At 34.4% G+C, this 23,032-nt stretch overlaps 1 protein-coding gene across 1 annotated transcript in view; it reads left to right on the forward strand.

Moving 5' to 3' along the window:
* Dhc1 (dynein axonemal heavy chain 1) overlaps positions 1–23,032 on the forward strand; it is a 432,221-nt gene that overhangs the window by 151,940 nt on the left and 257,249 nt on the right. The window contains exons 23-24 of the mRNA XM_089098586.1: positions 10,368–10,524; positions 21,906–22,112. Of these exons, the coding sequence (XP_088954712.1) occupies positions 10,368–10,524; positions 21,906–22,112 (364 nt within the window). The remainder of the gene's footprint in view (positions 1–10,367; positions 10,525–21,905; positions 22,113–23,032) is intronic.

Here is a 23,032-nt window from a genome sequence, read left to right on the forward strand (position 1 = left end):
TGCTAGCTTACTCTAAAAACAATGAACACATAACAATGTAATGCATAATATATTTTTAATGAAATAATGCTATGTAGAATATTAATACAAAAAATATATTATGATACATTATTAATATCAATGATTAACTTTAGACATTTTGAATCTGTTCCATAAAATAGTTCACCATGTTCTCTCTTGATATTGTAGCTATTGTCTTCTCTTAGTTCGTAATCAGTAGAATAATCATTATTCCATTTTGAGTCATACACAGTTTTTACTGGTGTCTCATCAACAGGTTCAATATGCTTTTCGTCTTTGGTATTATTTGGATCAATGACTGTTTGATCAATGGCAGTAACGTTTGCTGGTGCTTTGTTTTTCATCGATTCATCTTTATATTCCATCGTGATATTTTCTGACAATGCTCTTTTTATTTTTCTGGCAATTTCACTGTCTATTATCACATTATTTTTACACAGGTAACAGTTTCGGCACGTAGACAAGATATGGTTTACGATATTAGGAGAAGAGTAGGCCTTTCTTTTATTGATCTTCCGTTGAATGCTAATACCCGAAAGGTCACGATTGGATGTATCAGTAGGTAATGTGTTACCTGCAACAGTAGCAAGGAGTTGTCCTCTATCATCAACGATTATTTTTATGTTGACATTCTCTTTGAGTGCAATCATCTCTGGAGTTCTCAATCTCACATAACCACCAACATAAGAGTTGAATTTTTTCGGTATTCCAAAGAAATTTAATTCCTTACTGTCATGACAATGCATGCGTACATTTCCAATAGTGCTACCACCTGTACTTGTTTCAAAGTTTAAATATTTCTCTTTGTCGGCATTCAATGCTACAATAACCTTGTTATGTAAACACACTTTATTAAAATGCTCCATCTTCACTTTTTTTTTTAAAGATATGACTTATGTGTTTATCGTTCCACTGCGTAAAAAATACTGATTTAATACATGCAATAGATTAGGTTGTGTCAATAACCGGTCATAGAGTACCAGTGGGAAAGTCACATCGTGTCTCTGACCAATCACAGAGCGCAATTGTCAGAACTGTAAGCATATTTTGACATTTTAAGTTATTTACAAAAAGAAAAAAATAAATAAAGTTGAAAAATTTCGAAGTTTTAAAAAAGTTTGAATTAAATACTTTTAGGATATTGAGTGTCTTTACTGAAAAACTACTGCATTACAGAGTCTCTCAAATCCCGTAAAGTTATTTTAAAATGTATAAGAATTATTTATTTAACAGAATTCCTAAATTTTGTTTTTATTGGGTATCAAGTAAAGAAAAAACACACGGAATTAGGCAACAGAGTCTCTCAAACCCCGTAAAGTTATTTTAAAATATACAAGAACTAATTATTTAAAAAAAAAATTTCTTTTTTAATTAGCACTAATTAAAGAAAAACCACACGGAATCAGGCAACTGAGTCTCTCAAACCCCTTAAAGCTCTTTTAACAGATACAAAAACTACTTATTTAAAACAAAAACTTCGTTTTTCATGAGCAGCTAAGTAAAGAAAAACCACACGGAATCAGGCAACTGAGTCTCTCAAACCCCTTAAAGCTCTTTTAAAAGATACAAAAACTACTTATTTAAAACAAAAACTTCGTTTTTAACGAGCACTAATTAAAGAAAAACCACACGGAATCAGGCAACTGAGTCTCTCAAACCCCTTAAAGCTCTTTTAACAGATACAAAAACTACTTATTTAAAACAAAATACAGGCAAGCAAATAATATGGGAATTCCTATACACGCAAGAAAATAACTGAGTTATTTTTACGTCACAATTTTCAACTTAAAACCATTCTAAATATATTAGCAACTAGAAAAGACACACCGGTTTTTCTGACACGGATTTAACCTTAAAAAAAAACTTGTATATCATGAAATAGAAATCCAGTAAATTGTGTCAGAAAAACTTGAACCAAACCAGATTATACCCACCTAACCAGATTGTACCTACCAAACCAGATTATACCTACCAGAAACCTGTTTGGTACGGGGGCGTACGCAAATCTAGGACCGGTATTGCGTAAATCTCTTTGAAAGGTGTAATGCCCTGTAGAAATGTTTACCTACCAGAAAAACCTGTTTGGTACATAGGACTCTTAGAAGTATAATGTTCTAGTCTACTCCCCTGTAGAGGGCAATGACCATTGGGAACCAAGCTGGGCCCAATTCCTTTCTTGATAGTTTTAATCGACTTTTAAAAAGTTTGATACTCTCGCAGGTATTTTGTTCCTTGAGCTCTATGATGTTAAATGAACATTAAGATTACCAAAAAGTGGGAAAATTACAGTATCGTAATTACAGTATCGTTTTATTTTTTATTTCATTTCCACTTCATAATGATACAATAATATGTTTTTAATAATACAACTTAATAACAATGAATTAATAGCATTAAAAAAGGTGGTTTGGACAGTGTTTTCCCCGTAAGGCCCCATGGCCAGGAAAGGAAAATGAAAAAAAAGTTCCAATATAAAAATTTAAAAAATTGAAATAACAACTTTTTAGAACTTTTTTTTTTAGCTATGATCGACTCTATTAGTGTCCAAAGAAATGACATTTTTAAGACTTATTAAAAAAGAAAGAAAAAAGAAACCCCAATCCAATGCCCAGAGAACAGTTGAAGCGAAAAGTACAGCTGTAAAACCAGTATCTGGTGAAGCCAAGATTGAATTGTAGACATGCAATTTGTCATGTCAAAGGTTGTGTGAAGGTTCATTTTTGTGGGGGAGAATTTGGATGAATGTCCGAAAGCCTCTTTACAGTAAAAGAGAGGAAAATAAAAACAGCAAAATCAGTGAATGAGATAATAGTTACTTAGGAAATTTAATCTGACTGGCTAAAATAAGGACACTCATATTTATTCAGGAATTGTTGCCTCGATCATAGTATCTTCAACAACCAACAGCTAAGATCCCTCTTTTTCATGGAAGAAAAATAAGGAGAAAAACTCCGAAAGAAAGTAGAAAACTTTAAAAGCAGGGGTTTGAAGCAGAAGCATTTGCGTTAAAAACGCACTATTTGATGTGACGTAATGGGTCTTGATAAGTTAAAATAATAAAACAATGCCAGTGAAGCAAGCCACTTAAATTCAGAAATTGTATAATTGTCTTTTAAAACTAAAGAAATATGTTAATAAATAAGACTATTACAAAAATCACTTGAAAGAAGCAAAGCAGCAGAGATTTGTGAAAAGACGAATGGTAGCTTTGTTAATAGTACGTCTAATAACGAACCAGTCTTACAACAACGACCTAGTGCCGTCCCCCAGCCAGTTAAAGAGGGAAAAATGTGGAAAATGATGTTACCCATATGAACTTTGTTAAAACAATGTAAGGCTTTATATTTCGTATAATCGTATGGCAGCTTTCTGAGATTCAATAGGAAGAAATTAAGTGTCAGACATTTCAGAAAGAAATAACTGTATTACATTTTTTGAACCAAGAGCCGTCCTTGAACCGTTGAGAGATAGAAAACGGAAAAAAAAAGAATTAATTAGTATTAGATCCACTATTTATAATTACGGTTACAATGCCCAGTTGTGATGATACAATCTATATATTTGGAGTGTTACAACAATTTGTTTTTTTTTAAATGTTATGGGAATGTGCACAATGGGTTCTAAATCTATCCATAAGGGGAAGGGGAGGGGGTAGGGAGAGAATAAGCTGAAGAAATGAATATTTGACTATTGTTCCTTTTAAAGCTTGGTTAAAAGTGATAACCTTAACATAAGGTATATATAAATGTATATATATATATATATATATATATATATATATATATATATATATATATATATATATATATATATATATATATATATATCACTTTAATGAGGGGCTTGGGTAAATGTAATAGCAGTAAAATATAAAAACTTTTTTTTTTTAAGAGGTGCTTGGGTAAAAGTGATGGTATTCAAATAAGATACAATTTTTGGCAAAAAGTACATAATTTGTCAGCACGGCATTTCAAATTAGAATTAATTCTGGCATTTTGCACTTTTCATCTTAGTAATTAAAGTCAAAAAACTCATAACCGAGTCTTCTTAAAACATCATAGTCAATTCCACTGGCTGGATCTGTATCAAAGCCATTTCCGAACTTTAAATTGAACAGTCTGTTTGATAATTGTGTAATGTTTGCTAGAATCAAACAGTTCGTGCACATAAAGCCACTAAGATTGGAAACAAAGGGCTTAAGGCCCATTCACAATGAGATTTTACTAATACAGAGATTTAGCTTGGGCTAATTTCTGGAACCAGGTGAAATCAATTCCGTTGACTATAGAGATTTAGCTAGTGGTTCAGAGTTGAATCAAGTCAAAACTAATGTTCAGTCTATTTGAACTTAGTTAAAGACAAGCCAATCAGAATTTTTCGGTGGATTTGCGATTTGATGAAGACCCAACCCCTATCTTGAGATAAATTAGATAAAAAAAAACGAGTTTTTTTTTAACTGAAAGTAAGGAACGACGTTAAAACTTAAAACGAACAGAAATCATTCCGTATAAGAAAGGAGCTGTCCCCTCCTCAACGCCTCGCTCTTTACACTAAAGTGTTTGATTGTTTAAACAAATAGAGTTGTGAGTAAGTCAAACTTTAGCGTCGTGAGGATGTCAAACTCGGCATGCAAATGAATCCATAGTTTATGGTTTTGCTTATCATCTTCTGTATAATGAAAGGCGGAACAAGCTAATATTTAAAAAATGGGCAAATAACATAAAAATCAAAAATGAAAATAGTATTAAGTCCGCGTCCTCCCTCGAAATGATTGAGAGATTGAAAAGCTCCAATTCCCCAATTCTCAGTACGATGAACCTAATTTGTTAGTTCAAATTAACGGTAGTTCAAACGAAATTAAGGCAAAGCGATAAAGCGAAAGGAATTGTAAAAAGAGAATATAATTTGAAAATTCAGTCTGCGCTGGCAAACAATTTAATCCAATTTAAAACAATTTAAACAATGTTGACCGCAAACATTCATCTTTTCATCAGTGTTTCTCAAATCACAGCTTAAATTTACAACAGATTCGAGCCTATTCATGAGTTCAAAAATTCACAAGTCGCTGGCTGGAAAATGGTCTTCTCCGTTATTCATCAAGAGAAGTAGAAATCTGGTAGAAATGAAATGGCTGTGGCGTTTCAGAACCCTTGCATAATACGAGTAGTTGAAGCATCTATTTGCTATATATTCTTAAAACAAATAATTATCAAAATTAGTAGTTTTTTTTTCATCGAGCATTACTGCATACAAAACTTCCAATACCGTATCACAAAATTCGTCAGTTATCTGGGTAAAAACTTTTGAATATAATTTTGAACTTAGAAGCTTAATTTTTTCATAATGCCCTTTGCCTATACCTGTTTTGTCACCTTTAAAACAGTTGAAACGGGCGACTTTGATATTGATTGTTGTTTTTCTTTTGCTCTTCTGGATTCCTAAAAAGCCTTCTTGTATTAAAAAGTGGTTTTTAATAACAATTTAAAAAAAAATACATTTTAAAGTTATTTTTGGCTTCTTTATAGAATATATGTCATGTAGGCTAAGGCTGAACTGCTGCTTTTTTATTGCTTTTGGCTGCTCTTTTGGATAGTATTAATTTTTTCTTTCGGGGATTCATTCCAAATTATAAACTCATAAATACCTAATATCAGTCGAGTTATAAACTGCATCTAAAAGGAGTAAATTTATCAAATTGAAAAATACATGATGAACACTTCACATGAGAACACTTCAAGTACAATGAAACAAAAAACACTCAATGGTTTATTCGGTATGAAGAAAAATGAAGAGCCAGCTATTTTTTTAGGTAAAAAATGTAAAGCTCATCCGTTTTAAATGTAATTAAATGAAATAATATGCAGACTGAAGTAGCTCCGGGAAGATTTTGAGATTATCTTCCTAGTTCGTCACTTTTAATCCAAGCAAAATGTTAGGAGACTTAGTGTCAGTTATTGAGTTTAAGCTTTGATTTCCAAATGCTCACAAAACTTACTAAATTTAAGAAAGTCACAACAATAAGTCAACTGTGGTCAAAATTCTCAAAGACTCCTCTTTGATCCCCACCCAGTCCCAAAGCTTCTGCTATGGTCATTTCCATGGGAATCTCCAAAGAGTTTCTTTTTAAAATAGGTTGCAAGCGTAGTTAGGGGTATTTAGCCTTTTTTGCTTTTCTTCAAAGCTTTGAAAAAAGTGTTATAATATTCCAAATGTTACATTTTTTATATTTGTGCATATTTTTGGTAATCATTTTTGGGGTGATCAATTTTTTTAAACCACTGTAGATACGTAAGAACACTGCAACATCTAGTACCCTGAGGTCATGAGTCTATCAAAGACTCCTCCTTGAACCTCCCAAATTGAAAGCTTTTATTATAACCTGGCCTTTTGATGTAACTTGGGCACTGGACCAAGGGCGCCATTGTCACTCGAGCGCAACGTTATGTGAGGATGTCGATATCGCTTTCGTCACACCAATTCGTTTTAGTGTGAATGTGCCTGATACTTATGAATGAATGTTTTCAAAGTAAACCCGCTTCATCAATAAGAAAAAAAAACGGGTTGGACGCATATGTCCCTTTCTCTTTGGACGATAAAACCATGCAAGTGCTGTATAAAGTATAGCTCACGAAAATCTTGTAAATTTTTGTCCACTTTTCAACTTATTGGCATCCTTGCTTTCAATAAAAGAAATCAAGGTACTATCACTTAAATATAATAACTCCCTAACTTTTTGGGATCCCTGCTTTCAAAAAAAAGAATTCGAGATATTATCATTTAAATGTAATACCTCCCTACCCCCCCCCCTCTGAATACCCCCTTGATAGGATACCGTCTCAGCTTTCATTAGAAGAATAATTTACTTGATAATTAACTAGGTCGCTATATAGTTCAAACAGACACGCAAAATAACGTTAAACAGTTTAGTGTCCCTTGAAAAAAAAAACTGAGGGTATGAGTAAAGGGGTACAAAGACAACAACAAAAATGTCAAAATTATTCAGATATACCTCAAATTATTGGAAAACTGAGTCATAGGTTCGCCGTGGCATTCTAAAGATCCAAAGAATATAATTAAAAGGGAGCACAAACAAAATCCAAATTAGGCCAGTAGCCTATGAGAAATCGCAAAATACCCAAGACAATGAACAAGTCCTAATGGGAGGCCCTGGGTCTATTAAAATATTTCAATGGTTTCCCAGGGAATTTGATATAATTTTCTTCTGTCTCCACTTTAAATGAAAAAAAATAATTATCTTTTTGGCATCCCTGCTTACAATAAAAAAAATCACGTATTATCATTTAAAAATGATAGCCCCCTATCCCCCCCCCTTTAGGCAATAATTTACAATTTATTTATGAATCATATTTTTGGGGTAACTTCCGGTTCAATCTTTAATTCCCCAACCTTGTACATAGCTTAGGCTATAGCTTTTAGAGCTAAATTTTGTCTCAATAGGTTTTTTTGGGGGGGGGGGAGGGGGGGTAATAGTGTTTCAGAAAGAAGAATGTATTTTCTATCAGACGTTCAACAATTGAGTATTAAACATTACGAAAATCTTATCTAAAAAAAAAACAAATAAATAAACTACAAACTTACAATTCAGCTGTAGAAACAATCTGTCGGCTGTCAATTTCAAAATCCAACTGAAGGCTGAAGCTGTATAGCAGTGAATGCGTTCTATAATTCTATTCAACTTCAAAGTAAAAATCTTAACTACGAACGATGTAAGAAATAGCGATTGGGAAACTGTATTCGAAATGATTTAAACTCATTTCATAAGGACGATACTTTGTCTTGTCAAAATATGAAGAACTGTTTATTTTGCAATATTTGCAATTACATATTGCATCTGTCTGGTTTTTATGCAAAGTAACAAAAGAGACGACAATTAATGAACAAGAGAGTAGTGAAGAATTATGGTATGCAAAGTAATATTTGGTAGAGAAAGTCTGGTGATAAATTGCTACGGGTGGCACCGTGATTGCGTGATTTTCCGGGATTTGGGGAACCAAATTTTTTTTTCGGGGTGACGCATATATTTTCGGAGAAATTCCCGAGAATTCGGGGATAGTGTTAAGCCCTGCTTGATTTCTAATCAGGAAAATAGAAATACTAAACCATACGAGAAGGAAAAGCTCCGACTTTGCGGTTGACGCAATAAAGAATTGCCGCAAAATTAATTTAAAGTCGACCGAACGCCGCCGCGTCTACAGGCGGCGGTGCCCTTGCGGCGCGCCGGCGGCGTTACGACCGTTCGGTGGCGTTCGACCGGGCGTCTTGTCAGCGGCGTTCCGTCGATCCATCGGCGCGGTGCCGGGGTCTAGCCCTGATGCTCTTGCCAGAAGGTAGCGATAATCTGGATGTAGCATGGGGAGAACAACGCCAGATATGGAAAAATTTGGATAGTATTAAAGATATGGTTGACTCGGAAAAGTCCAGGAAAGAGGCGGAGGTCTGTCCTGTCAGCCTATTGGGGTTTTGAACTCGACGCTTGTTGAGGATCAATTAGTTTTTAAGAAATTTGGGTAAAATCTTGTGACAAGCAACTAGTTTTGGCCCTGTCAGAACCAATTATGGTTGCCTTACCAGGGTACAACCTTCCACAGCCAGCGCCCTTGGGGATTCCCTCCATCATCAACAATTGATACCTCTTCTCCCTTCACCTCTACTCTGTAGCCCTTTACCCCGTTCTCACCCTCAGTTGGCTCTTTTGTTGCAACAGCTTTATTTCTCGATTGTTTTTGTGGCAGTTTGGGGTAGACTATTTCGCCCGTATTATATAAAATAAAAGTGGTGACAGTCTTAGAGATTGCTACAGACCTGTGGTGACCATTATTAAACTACGCATTCAATTTAATTGACAAAGAGAGAAAAAACTCAATGAAAAACCGACAAACGAGGCTGCGGCCAGTAAAGAGGAAAGATGAAAAACTAAAACAACGTGGATGTTCGCCTGTATCCAAACTAGGCGTCTTCAGTACAAGAGAAACAAAGATAAAAAACCAAACTAAACTAAAAACAAATAAAACCAATAAAATACAATTGTCGCAACTGATCCACGTAGGGAAAAGAAAAGAATTTTGTATGTTAATTTTTTATCATGGCTGGCCAGTTCGGCTCAAGAGCTTTCATTCGTATTCAAATTAAAATCCATTATATAAAATTAAGAGGGAAAAAGGCGTATTTTTGGCTTTTATTACAATTTTAGGAACAGAAATATTATAAGCTAAAACTAAAAATTAGATTCCAGAAGATACACAAAAATTTGAAATTCTCAGTGCCTAGTTTTACACGAAGCGAAATTATAATCTAAAAGTCGACCGATACTTCTGAAAAGAGACTAAAATTCTTTTTATGGTCTGATTAACCTCTTTCGATCCCATCCAAGGACGTCTTTTTGTTTGCCCTTGCTCTTTGGTCATTAACGTAATTTTCGGCGGTCTTTTCTTCTTAGTGTGTAAAACTTGGTAAAATCATCTTTAATTATTGAATTAGTAATTGAAGTGTGCAAATCTTTAATTATTGTAAATCTTTAATTATTGAATTAGTCATCTTTCATCAACTTTATACATAATAACTACCAGTGGAGACTTGTAGAACCTGATAAAGAAAAAAAATTAGTATATACTCTTTTGTAAGGATCAAAGAAAGGCTGCCCCTCCCCCTCCAACACAAAACTCAAACTAGTATTTCATCATTAACTCTCCCGTAACTCATCCCCATCCAAAAAATATGCTATAGAAGTTTGAACTCAACCTCACAGCTATTCAAAGAAAAAAGGGCAAACGCACCAAAGCTATAACTTTGGGATAAATCATTTCCGCGGAGAAAAACAAACCCTCCCCTATACTTGATTATTTATCGATATGCGTACGTGAAATGGTCTGATATCTATTTTTCCCCGAATGTAGCTTTTACCGAAAATCTATTCAACCTATTATATATTCAATATTTTAGTATTATCTTATTATCAATATTTTATCAGTTATTATCAATTCAATATTTTACTTGTTACCGATGGAAAAAAGGCTTGAATTTCTGAGAGTACCACTCAGGAAAGGTTGATATTATAAATACTGAATTAATGTAACTGTCTATTGCGATGATAGGGGCCCTATTTCAACGATTTATATCCCGTTATTTAATGATTTTTCCCGTATTTTACCAAGTTTCTTATTTTCTATTAAGCTTAATAATTGAAAGAATTCCGAACTTAGTCTAGAAAGCTGATTTTAGAAAGTTTCCAAGAGAAAAGCTTAAGTAAATTTTTTCACCTTACGTGCTCACTGCAGTCAGTTTAATTAAAATCAATATACGATTCGGTTTACAGGTTCTATTTTCAGGCTCTGACACTTCTAGAAGGTCTAATCCCCCACAATGAAGATCCTCAAGAAAGCTTAAACTCCCGAAAGAAAGAAAATCTCCCCGAAGAAGATTTACATCAAGATGAAATGAACGAATTCGACACTAAACTTGAAGATAAAACTAAGTCCTCAGAAGGTACATTCCCCAACCAGATTATGACCACCTCGGGTTGCTTCTGAACCCATTCCTATCTTGTCCTCCATTTGCTGCTTTACCTACAGATAAAAAAGAAAAAAATGTCCCTATCATTGCGGAAAAATCAACAAAATATCCTGGTAGTTCTCCCTTTTTATTTATTTCATACTGGCGTTGCCCAAGTTTGATAATTTTTTTTCATTTTTTTGCTTGTTTTGTTTTATGGCTTCGAAATCCAAATTCGGCCTTTCGGGTCTTGTGAGAGAAATTTTTTGAAATAAATATCTTATAAGGCAAGTAATCATAGGCATAGCACAAAGTAAGTAATCATAGCGCTTAAGCACTTCCTAGGTAAAGAACGATGTTGGCACAATATATTATTTTTTTATATTTTTTTTTGTAGACCAGGGAACTTTGTATAAAAGGGGCTTTCGTAAAAACCTCGAAAAGAGCTCATTCGATTGGAAATTGAAGGGGCTAGTGCCTTTTTTAATAGTTGAAAGTGATGGAAGAGCGACTAACGCCCCTCTCACGCTAATACCTTTATCTATAGATAAAGGCATTAAGGCGAACCTTTTGGGTGTTAATTGAAACTGTATTGAACTAAATCAAAATACACAATGCCCGTATAAATTGTCAAGAGGACGTATCAGAAACTCTTCAGGAACGGTGGGTGGTATTAAGTAGACTCTTTTATCGTGTTTTGAAGGAGATTTTGGAAAAAAAAACCAAAGATGCTATATGCATACTGCTACTAATACTACTACTGCTACAACAACTATTGCTACTACACAACCTAAGGGTATTAAGGTGAAGCTTTCAAGGAATATTTAGGCGGATGTTGAACTAAATCAAATCGAACTATGATCATGTAGATTGCCAATAGGGTGACAAAGCAATATCTCAAGAAGGGCTTACATTATTAAGTTAGACCTTTTGGGGTAAGTGGCGGATTCTGAACTAGCCAGCAGTCATTGTGTGAATACATTTAATGCTGCTTTTATGGTTACTGTAACTAACGACACAAATGGCATCAAGTCGTAACTTTTGGGGAAGGTTTATGGGGAGTTTCAATCAAACGAGGAAACTATATACTTGCAAATATTGAAAGGGCATATAAGCAATATGGCATATAAGGACATAGGTGGTGCTGCTCTATCATAGCTAATAATATCAATCATATTTTAAAGGAGTTAATTTGATTAGAAATTAGAAGTTCTAGCGCCTTCTTTAGGAGTCAAAAGTGATTTGAGGGCAATCAGCCCTCCTCTTTTGCTCGTAATTTCCAAACACTTCAAATCAAAATTTTAAGACAGTCATTTTGTTCAGTATAGCTGAACCGTCTAGTAGCTATATCTCTATGGTTATTGCGTAGGTCAACCGCCCACAGTTATGTAATTCGCCCATTATGCTTGAAAACTGTCGCTTAAAATTAAATCAGAACGCACTATCTGTATGCTAGTTGCTAATAAGACAACTCAGCATTATACCAAGAACAACTGAGGGTATTAAGTTCAAATTTCCAAGGCTACTTCTATTACTACTTCTGCTCTTAAAAATCTAACCGAATCAGACTCAAAACGAGCGGAAATTAACATGAATAGGGCCTAAAACCCCTATGCTTTCTAAAAGCCAGAACATAATTTGCACTTTACCGAAAAAAATACAAATGAATGTGGATTGTCTGTTTAATATACATATGGTGATATATATTCTTTAAAATCTTAATTAATTTTGATTTTTTAAAGTTATAAAAGGGAAAACACTAAAAAAAGTTGAGTAAAGTGCAAGTTATTATTTGGCTTTTAGAAAGCATAGGGATTTCTGGTCCTATCATGTTAATTTCTGCTCGTTTTGAGTCTGGCTCGGTTATTTATTGTAATATCTGTTCGTTTTGGGTTTCATCTATTTATTGAAGCTGATTTGTGGTGGTTTAACCACCACATAACTGCATATAACTGCAGAATGCTAAAAAGCTATTGCTTATCTTTGAACTAGGCTTTCTTGAGTTTCCTAGAGAGTTAAATTCGTGCCTTAAATTTATTATGGCCGGTAAATTAGATTTAATAATCATTATGGTTTTCTACAGGCCACTTAAGGATTATTCATCTTCTAACCCTGTTTCGTTGTGTTGGTTTTGGGTTTTCAGTAAAGTGCTAGTTTGTGGTAAAGTGCTTCGGTAAAATATAACATTTTACTATTAATAATAATCCGAATAACAGTGCATAATGACAGTGCGAAATAACAGTTTTGAATCCTTGCATTCAAATATATCTGCCTGAGGAGAGTTCTAAATATAAGCTGGCAACAGAAAGTCAGCAGTCTGAAATCTGCAGTAGAATAGGCTAGCCTCTCGTTACTGTTGTTTTAAGGAAGAAAAAGTGGAAACGTTTAGAGCATATACTCTGTAAGAAAGAAGGTTACCTTTCTCGGATAGTCGACAATTGGAAACCAGACGGTAGAAGAAGACGAGATCGTCCAAAAACACCTTGCGGCAAACTCTTGATCAGGATCTGAGGACGGCTAAGACCTTATTAGTATCTGAATGGGAAGACATCATCGCCGTAGCACCGCTTCGGGGCAAATTCGTAGCACCGCTTCATCAACACTATGCACCACCAGTTGCTCCGGAGGAACTAAGAACAAGGAGAATTCCTGAATCAGCGATAAATAGGAATTTTTCTCACTAGGCAGTTTCCTTAAAAATGGATTCTTAAACTTTATGCGACTATTTGCCATGGTTGGCTCTTTACGAGGCTGCAGCTTTTGTAGCAACTATGATTATATAGTAAAGAGCTAAAATTTTGCTTAGTTACAAGATCTCTCATATTGCTGATAGTTTTAAAAAGGGTGAATCCCAAATAAGGGTATTCCCAAATTTACAGAAGTGCTCTTTAATGAAAGGGTCTTTTTAAATTTGGCTTTAATTGTTGGATAGTATTAAATCTTTTTTATAAATTTTTGTTTTTGTCCTTTGGTTTTTGTTTTCTCGTTTGATCTTTTCTGTCCGAAGTTCATTTTTCTGCTTGGCGCTGCTTTCTGTTTACGAATGAATTAAGCTCACCTTCAAGCTCCACCTTGTGTGGTTAGGGTTGTAACTTTGCGGTAACAATTTTTTAATAATAAATGTTTCATATTTCAATAGTGCAATAATTTCGATTGTCATTTGGTAGATATTTTCAGGAAGCAGCCTAAGGTAGTCACTAAATAAAAAAAAAATGAATAAAAAAAAAGCTGTGAACCCAAAAAAAAATGTTATAACTGATAAGATATACCTGAATAAACTCTAAATTTTTTTAGATATGATAAATTTATAGGTACCTGACGATGAAAAGATCAATAAGACACCACCCGTGAAATGATACAACCCGTACATTATCTTATACATATATCTGTTAGAGGATTTATATTGTGTGGTGTTTTGACTTTATTTCAAGATTTTCCCGCCGAAAATTTTGATATAAACAGTTGTAAGTCCGTAATATGTAACCCGTTTAAAATTAGTCCCACCGGGTCAATCATCTTTGGAATCCAAAACTGGGGAGCAGCTTCTTAGCTCTAGTTTCTTAGAAAAATTGCTAAAATAAAATAGGCAGTATGATAGTAACCCTATCAAAGAGTTCGTGGTAACGAACTGTAAGTAAGGAGCGACCCGGCTCAATGGTAACCGGAACTCTAAAAAACGGAATTTTGATACCAATAGATACATCAAAAGAATCAGATTTTAATTCTGATTTCAAATATATAAGTTTCGTCAAGTTTAATCGTCAAGTTTTACCTATCAAAAGTTACGCGCCTGAGAAAATTTGGCTGATTTTCGAAAAAAAAGGGCAAAGACCCCCTAAAAGTTATAGAACCTTAATGAAAATCACACCATCACATTCAAAGTATCAGTGAACCCTACTGTAGAGGTTTCAAGCTCCTATCTGCAAAAATTTGGAATTTTGCATTTTTTGCCAGAAGAAAGATCACGGATGCGTGTTTATTTATTTATTTTTTTTTCTTTCTTTTCCCCAGGGGTGATCGTATTGAACCAGTGGTCCTAGAATATCATGGGACGGCTCATTCGAACGGAAATTAAAAGTTATAATGCCCTTTTTAAGTGACTGAAAAAAATGGAGGACAAGTAGGACCCCTACAAGGCTAAATTTTTCTCCAAAGTCACCCGATCAAAATTTTGAGATAGCCATTGTGTTCAACATGGTCGAAAATATTATAACTATGCCTTTTAGAATGACTTAATTCCTCGAAGCCTCCAGGGGGAGGGCTGAAAGTTATGAACTTTACCCAATGTTAACATATAGTATTGGTTATTGGGAAGTATACAGACGTTTTCAGGGGGAATTTTTTTCTGGTATTGCGGGGTGGGGGTGGGTTATATGGGAGGATCTTTCCATGAAGGAAGTTTTAATGGGGGGAGGGATATTGCTATGAAGGGGGCGCCGGATTTCCCATCATTATTTTTAAAAAAAATCAGAAGTTAAATATAAAAAAACAAGTTTTTCAACTGAAAGTAAGGAGCAACATCAAAACTTAAAACGAACAAAAAAATATTAGCTATATGATTGGGTTCACCTTCTAGTCAATGCCTCGCTCTTTGAGCCAAAGATTGTTTAGTACTTTCATAAGAGCCATTTATTCTAATTAACGGCCTTTGTGATTAAGGGGTCATTTTTAAAGAATTGGAATAAAATTCGAATTTTAGCTTAAAGAGCAAGAAATTGACTAGGGGCAAACCCCCTAATATACGTATTAAAAATATATGAATATAGAAGTTCGTTACGTAAGTCAATTCATAAGTTATGTATATTTATTACTAATAAAAACGTTCGTAAATAAAATTCAACAAGTTTCGAGAAAGCCATTTAACCAAATAAAAGTAAAATTAATGTGCTAATTTTGTTTTAATTATTCAAGCACGGTGAGCCAAAATCAAAGCCTGCATTAATTAAAAAACGTTCACAAATGAAATAAAAAAAGAACAAGTTTTTTTAAACTGAAATTAAGGAACGACGTTAAAACTTAAAACAAACAGAAATTATTCCGTATATAAAAGGGGCTGCCCCATCCTCAACGCCTCGCTCTTTAAGCTAAAGTTTGACTTTCTCACAACTCAATTTTTTTTAAACAATACAATTTTGTTTTAATTGCAAATTTTTCAATTAACTTTAACGAAATTCACACCATCAGATTCAGCTTATCAACGAACATTATTAAAGAAGCTTCAAACTCTTATCTGCAAAAATGTGGAATTTTGCATTTTTAGTTAACTTTAGCGAAAATTACACCATCTCATTCAGCATATCAGAGAACCCTATCAAACAAGTTTCACGCTCCTATCTGCTAAAAGGTAGGAATTTGTATTTTTTGATTGAAAAAAGATCACGATGCGTGCCCTCCAAAAAATGGAGGGCAACTAGGCCCCCTCCCACGCTCATTTTTTTCTCAAAGTCACCCAATTAAAATTCTGTGATAGCCATTTTGTTCAGCATAGTCGAAAATCTAATAAATATGTCTTTTAGGATGACTTAATCCCCCACAGTTCCCAGGGGAAGGGCTGCAAGATATGAACTTTGCCCATTGCTTACATAGTGTATTGGTTATTGGGACGTATACAGACATTTTCAGGAAGGATTTTTTCTGGTGGGGGGGATGGAGGAGGGTGTTAATCGGGAGAATCTTTCCGTGGAGGATGTTTCTTTGGGGTAAGGGACATTTCTATGAAGGGTGCGCCGGATTTCCAAGCATTATTTAAAAAAAGATCAGAAATTAAATTATAAAAAAACAAGTTTTTTCAACTGAAAGTAAGAAGCAGCATTAGAACTTAAAACGTACATAAATTATTACTTATATCAGGGGGTTCTCCCCCAAGTCAATACCTCGCTCTTTACGCTACAATTTTTTTTAGTGCTTTCAAAAGAGCTATCTATTCTAATTAAACGGCCTTTGTGGTTCAGGAGTTTGTGAATTAAAATTTTTTTAACTTTTAACGTAAAGAGCGTAGTATTGACTAAGGGGAGAACCCCCTCATATACGTAATATCATATACGTAATAAAAAAACGAGCGATACGGCTCAATAGTAATCGAAACTTTTAAAAACGGAATTTTGATGTCAATAAATGAATCAAAAGAATGGGCTTATAATGCTGATTCAAAATATATAAATTTTATTAAGTTTAGTATTACTCATCAAAAGCTACGAGCCTGAAAAAATTTACCTGATTTTTTAAAGAGGGAGGAAACATCCCCTACAAGTGAAAGAATTTTAATGAAAACCCCACCGTCAGATTCAGCGTATCAGAAAACCCTATGACATAGGTTTCAAGCTCATATCTGCAAAAATCTGCAACGTATTTTTTGCCAGAAGAAAAATATACAAATATAGAAGTTCGTTACGTAAGTTAATTTGTAAATTACGTCAGAACTAAATTTAGAGACAGCCATTTAGCAAAAGAAGAGGAAAATTTGTATGCAAATTTTGTTTACTTATTCAATGACGGTGAGCCAAAATAAAAGCTGCATTCACTAAAAAACTATCAGAAATTAAATATAAAAAAACAAGATTTTTAAACTGAAAGTAAGGAGCGACATTAAAACTTAAAACGAACAGAAATTATTCCGTATATGAAAGCGGCTGTCCCCTCCTCAACCCCTCGCTCTTTACGCTAAAGTTTGACTCTGTCTCACAACTGTTTTTTTATAAAACAAAAAAAAACTTTAGCGTAAAGAGCGAAGCGTTGAGGAGGGGACAGCCTCTTTCATATACTGAATAATTTCTGTTCGTTTTAAGTTTTAATGTCGCTCCTTACTTTCAGTTTAAAAAACTTGTTTTTATTTTATTTAATGTATATAAAGTACTGTGTGTTAGGATAGTATACGTGAGAAAAAAGGGACAAATCCAATCAGGGATGCCACGTCCTATCTCCAGAAAACAAAATTTTAAGTTCTTAAGTATTTTATTCATTGTAAGTATCCAGGGTTGCTCTAATCTATGGGAACAGGGAGGAATAGTTTTTTAGAGGACCTTGGAGGCCCCCCCCTCAGTTCAGAACATGAAATCTTGTTGGAGCTGACCATTTATAATTATTTAAGCTGCACATAATTCAACACGTTTTTAGCCCGATGAAGAAATAGATTTCTTTTTTCTTCGTAGATTTCTTCGTAGATTATTCCTCGGTAGATTTTCTTCAAGGAACCATAGTTTCTTCTTCCCCATAGCCAAAAGTAATCTTATTTCGCCATTCCTCGAGGGATAGATTCTGCAGATTTGGTCTGTTCCAAGCCACCTAGGGTGAAAAATGGAAGTAGTTAGAATTCTAATTTTTGCGAATCTTCAAACGCTGCGAATTTTTTCAAATTTCGATTCTCCCCAAATATTTATGGGTGTATGGATTATTTTGATGGACTTTATAAACAAATAAGTAGAACAACAGGAAAATTTTTTATACAAGACAGTGGAACGCAACTTTAAATTAATATTTCGACCCTATATCCAAGGGCCGTCCTCAGCAAAACAGACGAAGAGACAGGAAAGGCAATGGGAGACCACGGAATCAAATGGGGAGGAAAAAGTCTCCTGGACTTGGATTATGCTGATGATTTAAGCATCCTAGATGAAAGTGTAAGCAAAATGAATGACGTTTTAGAGGTTTTGCGAGTTCAGGGTGTTAGAATTGGTTTGAAAATTAATGTTAGGAAGACTAAGTCACTAAGACTAGGAATAAGTGAAGATTAAAAGGAGACGTTGGGTAATGATAAGGTTGATCAGGTGGGCAGCTTCATTTACCTTGGTAGTATTATTAATAAAGATGGTGGGAGTAGTGAAGATGTTAAAAATAGAATAGCCAAGGCTCAGGGTGTTTTTTCACAGTTAAAAAAGGTCTGGAAGAATAGGAAGATAAGTCTGCAAGCCAAGATTAGAATATTAGAAGCTACATTGATGACAGTGGTCAAATATGGCTCTGAAGCATGGGCGCCCAAAAAAGCCGATGAAGATTTGCTAGATGTTTTCCAGAGAAATTGCTTAAGGTTTGTTCTGGGTACCCGGCTGACTGACCATATTTCAAACAATAGGCTATACGAACGGTTTGGTTCAATACCGCTCTCTTTCGCTATAATGAAAGAAAAGTTGAGGTGGTTAGGGCAAGTTGTCCTGATGAAGAATGAAAGATTGCCGAAGATTGTTCTTTTCGGACAACCATTTACAGCTAATCGGAAAGCAGGTCATCCCCATCTGGGGTGGGAGGACGTCATAAAGAAAGATTTAAAGGAAATTGGAACTTAGTGGGCGGGTGTAAAAAGGAGGCTTTGAATAGATTGGGGTGGAGGAGGATTGTGCGTAGCTGTGTTGGCCTCAGGCGGCTTGGTGCTGCGGTGGTTGTTAGTAGTAGTAGTAGTAGTAGATAGTCATCCAGACTAAATCTAGCTTTTGATAAACTTGTTACAAGTCTGGGGAAAGCTCTCAAACCTTTAATGACCTTTTCTTTAATTAAATAAAGAAACAAGTTTTTTCAACTCAAAGTAGGGAGCAACATTAAAACTTCAAACTAACAGAAATTATTGTTTATATAAGTTGGATCGTCCCCACGTCAATTTTGTTCCAATTCTTTAAGAATGACCCTGAATCAAAAAGGCCGTTTAATTAGAATAAATAACTCTTTTATAAGTACTAGAAAAAGATTTAGCGTAAAGAGTGAGGTATTGACAAGGGGGCGAACCCCCTCATATAATTAGTAATATATGTTCGTTTTAAGTTTTAATGCTACTCCTTACTTTCAGTTGAAAAGACTTGTTTTTCTTTTATTTAATTTCTGATTGTTTTTTAAATAATGCTTGGAATCCGGCGCCCTTTTATGAAAAATTCTCTTCCCCCATGAAAAATTCCTCCATGAATAGATCCTCTCACGTAACTCCCTCCCCCCGACCTCTCCCCACCAGAAAAAATTCCCCCTGAAAACGTCTGTATACTACCCAGTAACCAATACTGTATGTAAACAATAGGCAAAGTTCATAACTTGCAGCCCTTACCCCAGGGACAGTGGGGGATTAAGTCGCCCTCAAAGACATAGTTTGACTATGCTAGATTTTTCGACTATGCTGAATAAAATGGCTATCTCAAAATTTTGATTCGGTGACTGGGAAAAATGAGCTTGGGAGGGGACCTAGTTGCCCTCCAATTTATTTGTCACTTAAAAAGGACACTAGAACTTTTAATTTCCGTTCGAATGGGCCCTCTCCCGACATTCTATGATCAATGGGTTAATACGATCACCCCTGAAAATAAAACAAACAAACAAATAAACACGCATCTGTGATCTTTCTTCTGGCAAAAGTACAAAATTCTACAGATTTGCAGATAGAAGCTTGAAACCTGTACAGTAGGGTTCTCTGATACGCTGAATCTGATGGTGTGATTTTCATTAAGATTCTATTACTTTTAGGGGGGTTCCCTTTTTCATAGGCAAATTTTCTTAGGTTGGTTCGTAACTTTTGATGGGTAAGACTAAACTTAATGAAACTTGTATATTTAGAATCAGCATAAAAATTCAGTCCTTTTGATGTATCTATTGATGTCCGTTTTTTAGAGTTTCGGTTACTATTGAGCCGGGTCAATCTTTACTTACAGTTCGTTACAACGAACTGTTTGAAAAGTTTACGGGTAAAAGTTTCTATCTAATTAGTGAGAGAATTCTTATGTGTTGTAAAAAAAAAGCACATTTAGCTTGCTTAAATTGCTTGGAATGACAGCTTTTGGAAAGTAAGTCATATTTTCTCTTTATCTTGTGATTAAAAAAAAAATTGAAAGCCTATTTTTGAATGTTGTCTGTTTCATTTGCTATAAATCTTCAAGAAGAAATTTTTGGCTTTGTACAACAAAAGGTACACTTTTGTTACTGCAGATGCTTTTGAGTGTCTTGAGCACCGGATTTAGTAAGCTGCTTCTTCCATTACTGACCTGGCGCTACCGACCCAGATATTGAACTGGTAATGAATTTCCGATCTTAGTGAGAACCTGTGATTAAGAATTTCTTAAAATTTTAAGAATAATATATTTAAAACTTTTTCAATTATAGACTCACTGTAAATTTAAGTCAAGAACATAGAAATAATTCCATTTCAAATAGAACATGAAAAGGCCTACAACCTTTCTGAAATATATACTCTGAAATGAAGTTTTTAGTACGTTTTAAGTGTTTCTTAAGATTGTTTTTTTTTTAATTTTAGCCAATATTCTTCACTTTTAGAGGCTTTAGAAACGTAGCATATAATTATTTTGGAATATATTTGGGAAGGGTTAGAATGAAGAGATGTCCTTACAGTTGCCCAATGTGTGGAGAGTGGGAGGACAATTTATTATTTATTCTAGGGAAATGTAAAGGGCTAAGGGCTTTGAGAAAGAATATTTTTGGAGTAGATGAGAAGGATGAGCCTTGGGTGGAAAAATTGTTGGGAAACGGATGTTTTATTAGTATCAAGAATCTGGCACGGTTTATTCGTATGGGTATAACCCATCATCTGGAAGTTATGTGATGACTTTGTTTTGTTGGTATTAGTATTCCTGAATGGTTTTCTGTGCTTTAATCATTTTGATCATAATGGGCAGACGGTGGGATATTTTTTAATTCAATTTAATGGGATATTTGACCGAAGCTCTAAGAAAATGTTACTTATACTTTCACTGAAAGGAAAATGAGTTAACTGAATTCCAAATAAAATCAAAGCTGAAAATTTTTACATAGCATATTTAAAAAATATAAAAACAAAAAAATTGAAAAAATTAACAAAGATACAAAGAAAGATAATCTTCCTTGCGACAGGCGGGATTGAACCCTGATCCCAATTGTTTCCAGGTGGGGCTTTACCCACTACACTGTCAAAAGGTGATCATTGTGAGTATTGAGAAGGTACATGAAATGAATAAGGAAGATAAGTAGCTTGTACCTGACTGAAAAACTGCTGATACCAGAACCCAGAATTATTTCCTATGAAAATCATAAAGTTTTTTTTAGAGCTAAGTCCGTTTTCCTAGAGCTAAGTCCAGGTAATATAATTCAAAAGATATTAAATTTTTTTCATAACAAATTTCTTGATTTTTCGGGTGTGTACCAAACCTAATTACCAACCTATTTATACAGCAACTCATTTAGGGGGGAGAGAATAAGAGAAGGAACCTCCTCCTCTATAAAGAGGAGGAAGTTCATGAAAAGGAGGAAATGAATGAAAACTATAGGTAAATCTTTGAGGGATTGAAGTTGCAAAAAAAGACGGAGAAATTGAACTAGTCCTAAAGTTAATATTAATCGTTATGGTAAAATGTAAGAGTAAGTAGGCAATAGGTAATTCTCCTTTGCGAAATCTATAATTTAAATACAAATTATAGAAGAAGCAGTAAAAACGGAGCAAATGGTACAGAAACTTAAGAAGCTCTTTCTATTTGCCATGATGTGGAGTGTTGGAGCCCTTTTGGAGAGAGAAGACAGAAAAAAACTAGAATCATACATGAGAACAAATCATCCACAGTTGGCTTACCCACCATCCTCAAACGCGACAAATGACAATATGTTTGACTTCATGGTAGCTGAAGATGGTAAGTTGTTTCGTCCTTCTCCTTAAATGCTGCATTTTTCACGATTCCTCCTTTATTTTCGTTTAATTTACATATTGGTTTTCTATTTTTCCCCGCCTATTAATCCCCCCCCTTCCCCTAAAAAATAAAATACGGTTTGTCTGATAATAAATGAAATTATGAGATAGTTGACTATTTAATAAAAAAATACCATATTATAAAATAATTTTCATACATACCTTTAGTACCTTTAGAGCCCACCCTCCTGGCTTTGTTTACTAATACTCAAAAACTCTCTCCAATCTAATGCACTGCCAAAGGGTACACATCATTTTTATGTCTTTCATCATTGACCCCTTAATTAATTATCTATTTTCAATTAATCTTTTCACTCAGTCTTTTTCATTTTTATTCTATAATTTTCAATTTTAATCATTATCGATTTTTGAATTTTTGATTTTTGATTTTTAATCATTTTTTTTAATCATGATTTTTAATCATGATTTTTAATCGATTTTTAATCATTTAATCATTATCGATTTTTGATTTTTAATCATTATCGATTTTTGTTTTCTTGAACTTTGAGGTTTTTCACTATTTTTTTATTCTCATTTATCCTGTACAGGCAAGGTCGTATCCGGAGGGGGGGGGGGAGGGTTAGAGGGGTTTGAACCCTCGCCCCCCCCCCACCCTCCAAAATGTTTGTTTGAGTCGTAAAAACGTAACAAAAATGGATATAAACAAATTTTATATATGCTTTTTTAGTTTTTTTGTGTACCCCCCCCCCTAAAATAAAATCTTTGAGTAAATCCTCCTCCGAAGACAAAATCCTGGGTACGGCCTTGTGTACATGTTTTAGATTTTGGTTACTTCAAATACAATCGGAAAGCCTCCTGATTTGAATGAATGCCACTGATAAATCAGCCATTGTAAAGTTGTCG

This window comes from Artemia sp. Qi Xiang Cuo, chromosome 13, assembly GCF_049724085.1.
Source record: "Artemia sp. Qi Xiang Cuo chromosome 13, ASM4972408v1, whole genome shotgun sequence".
NCBI classification, from domain to species: domain Eukaryota; kingdom Metazoa; phylum Arthropoda; class Branchiopoda; order Anostraca; family Artemiidae; genus Artemia; species Artemia sp. Qi Xiang Cuo.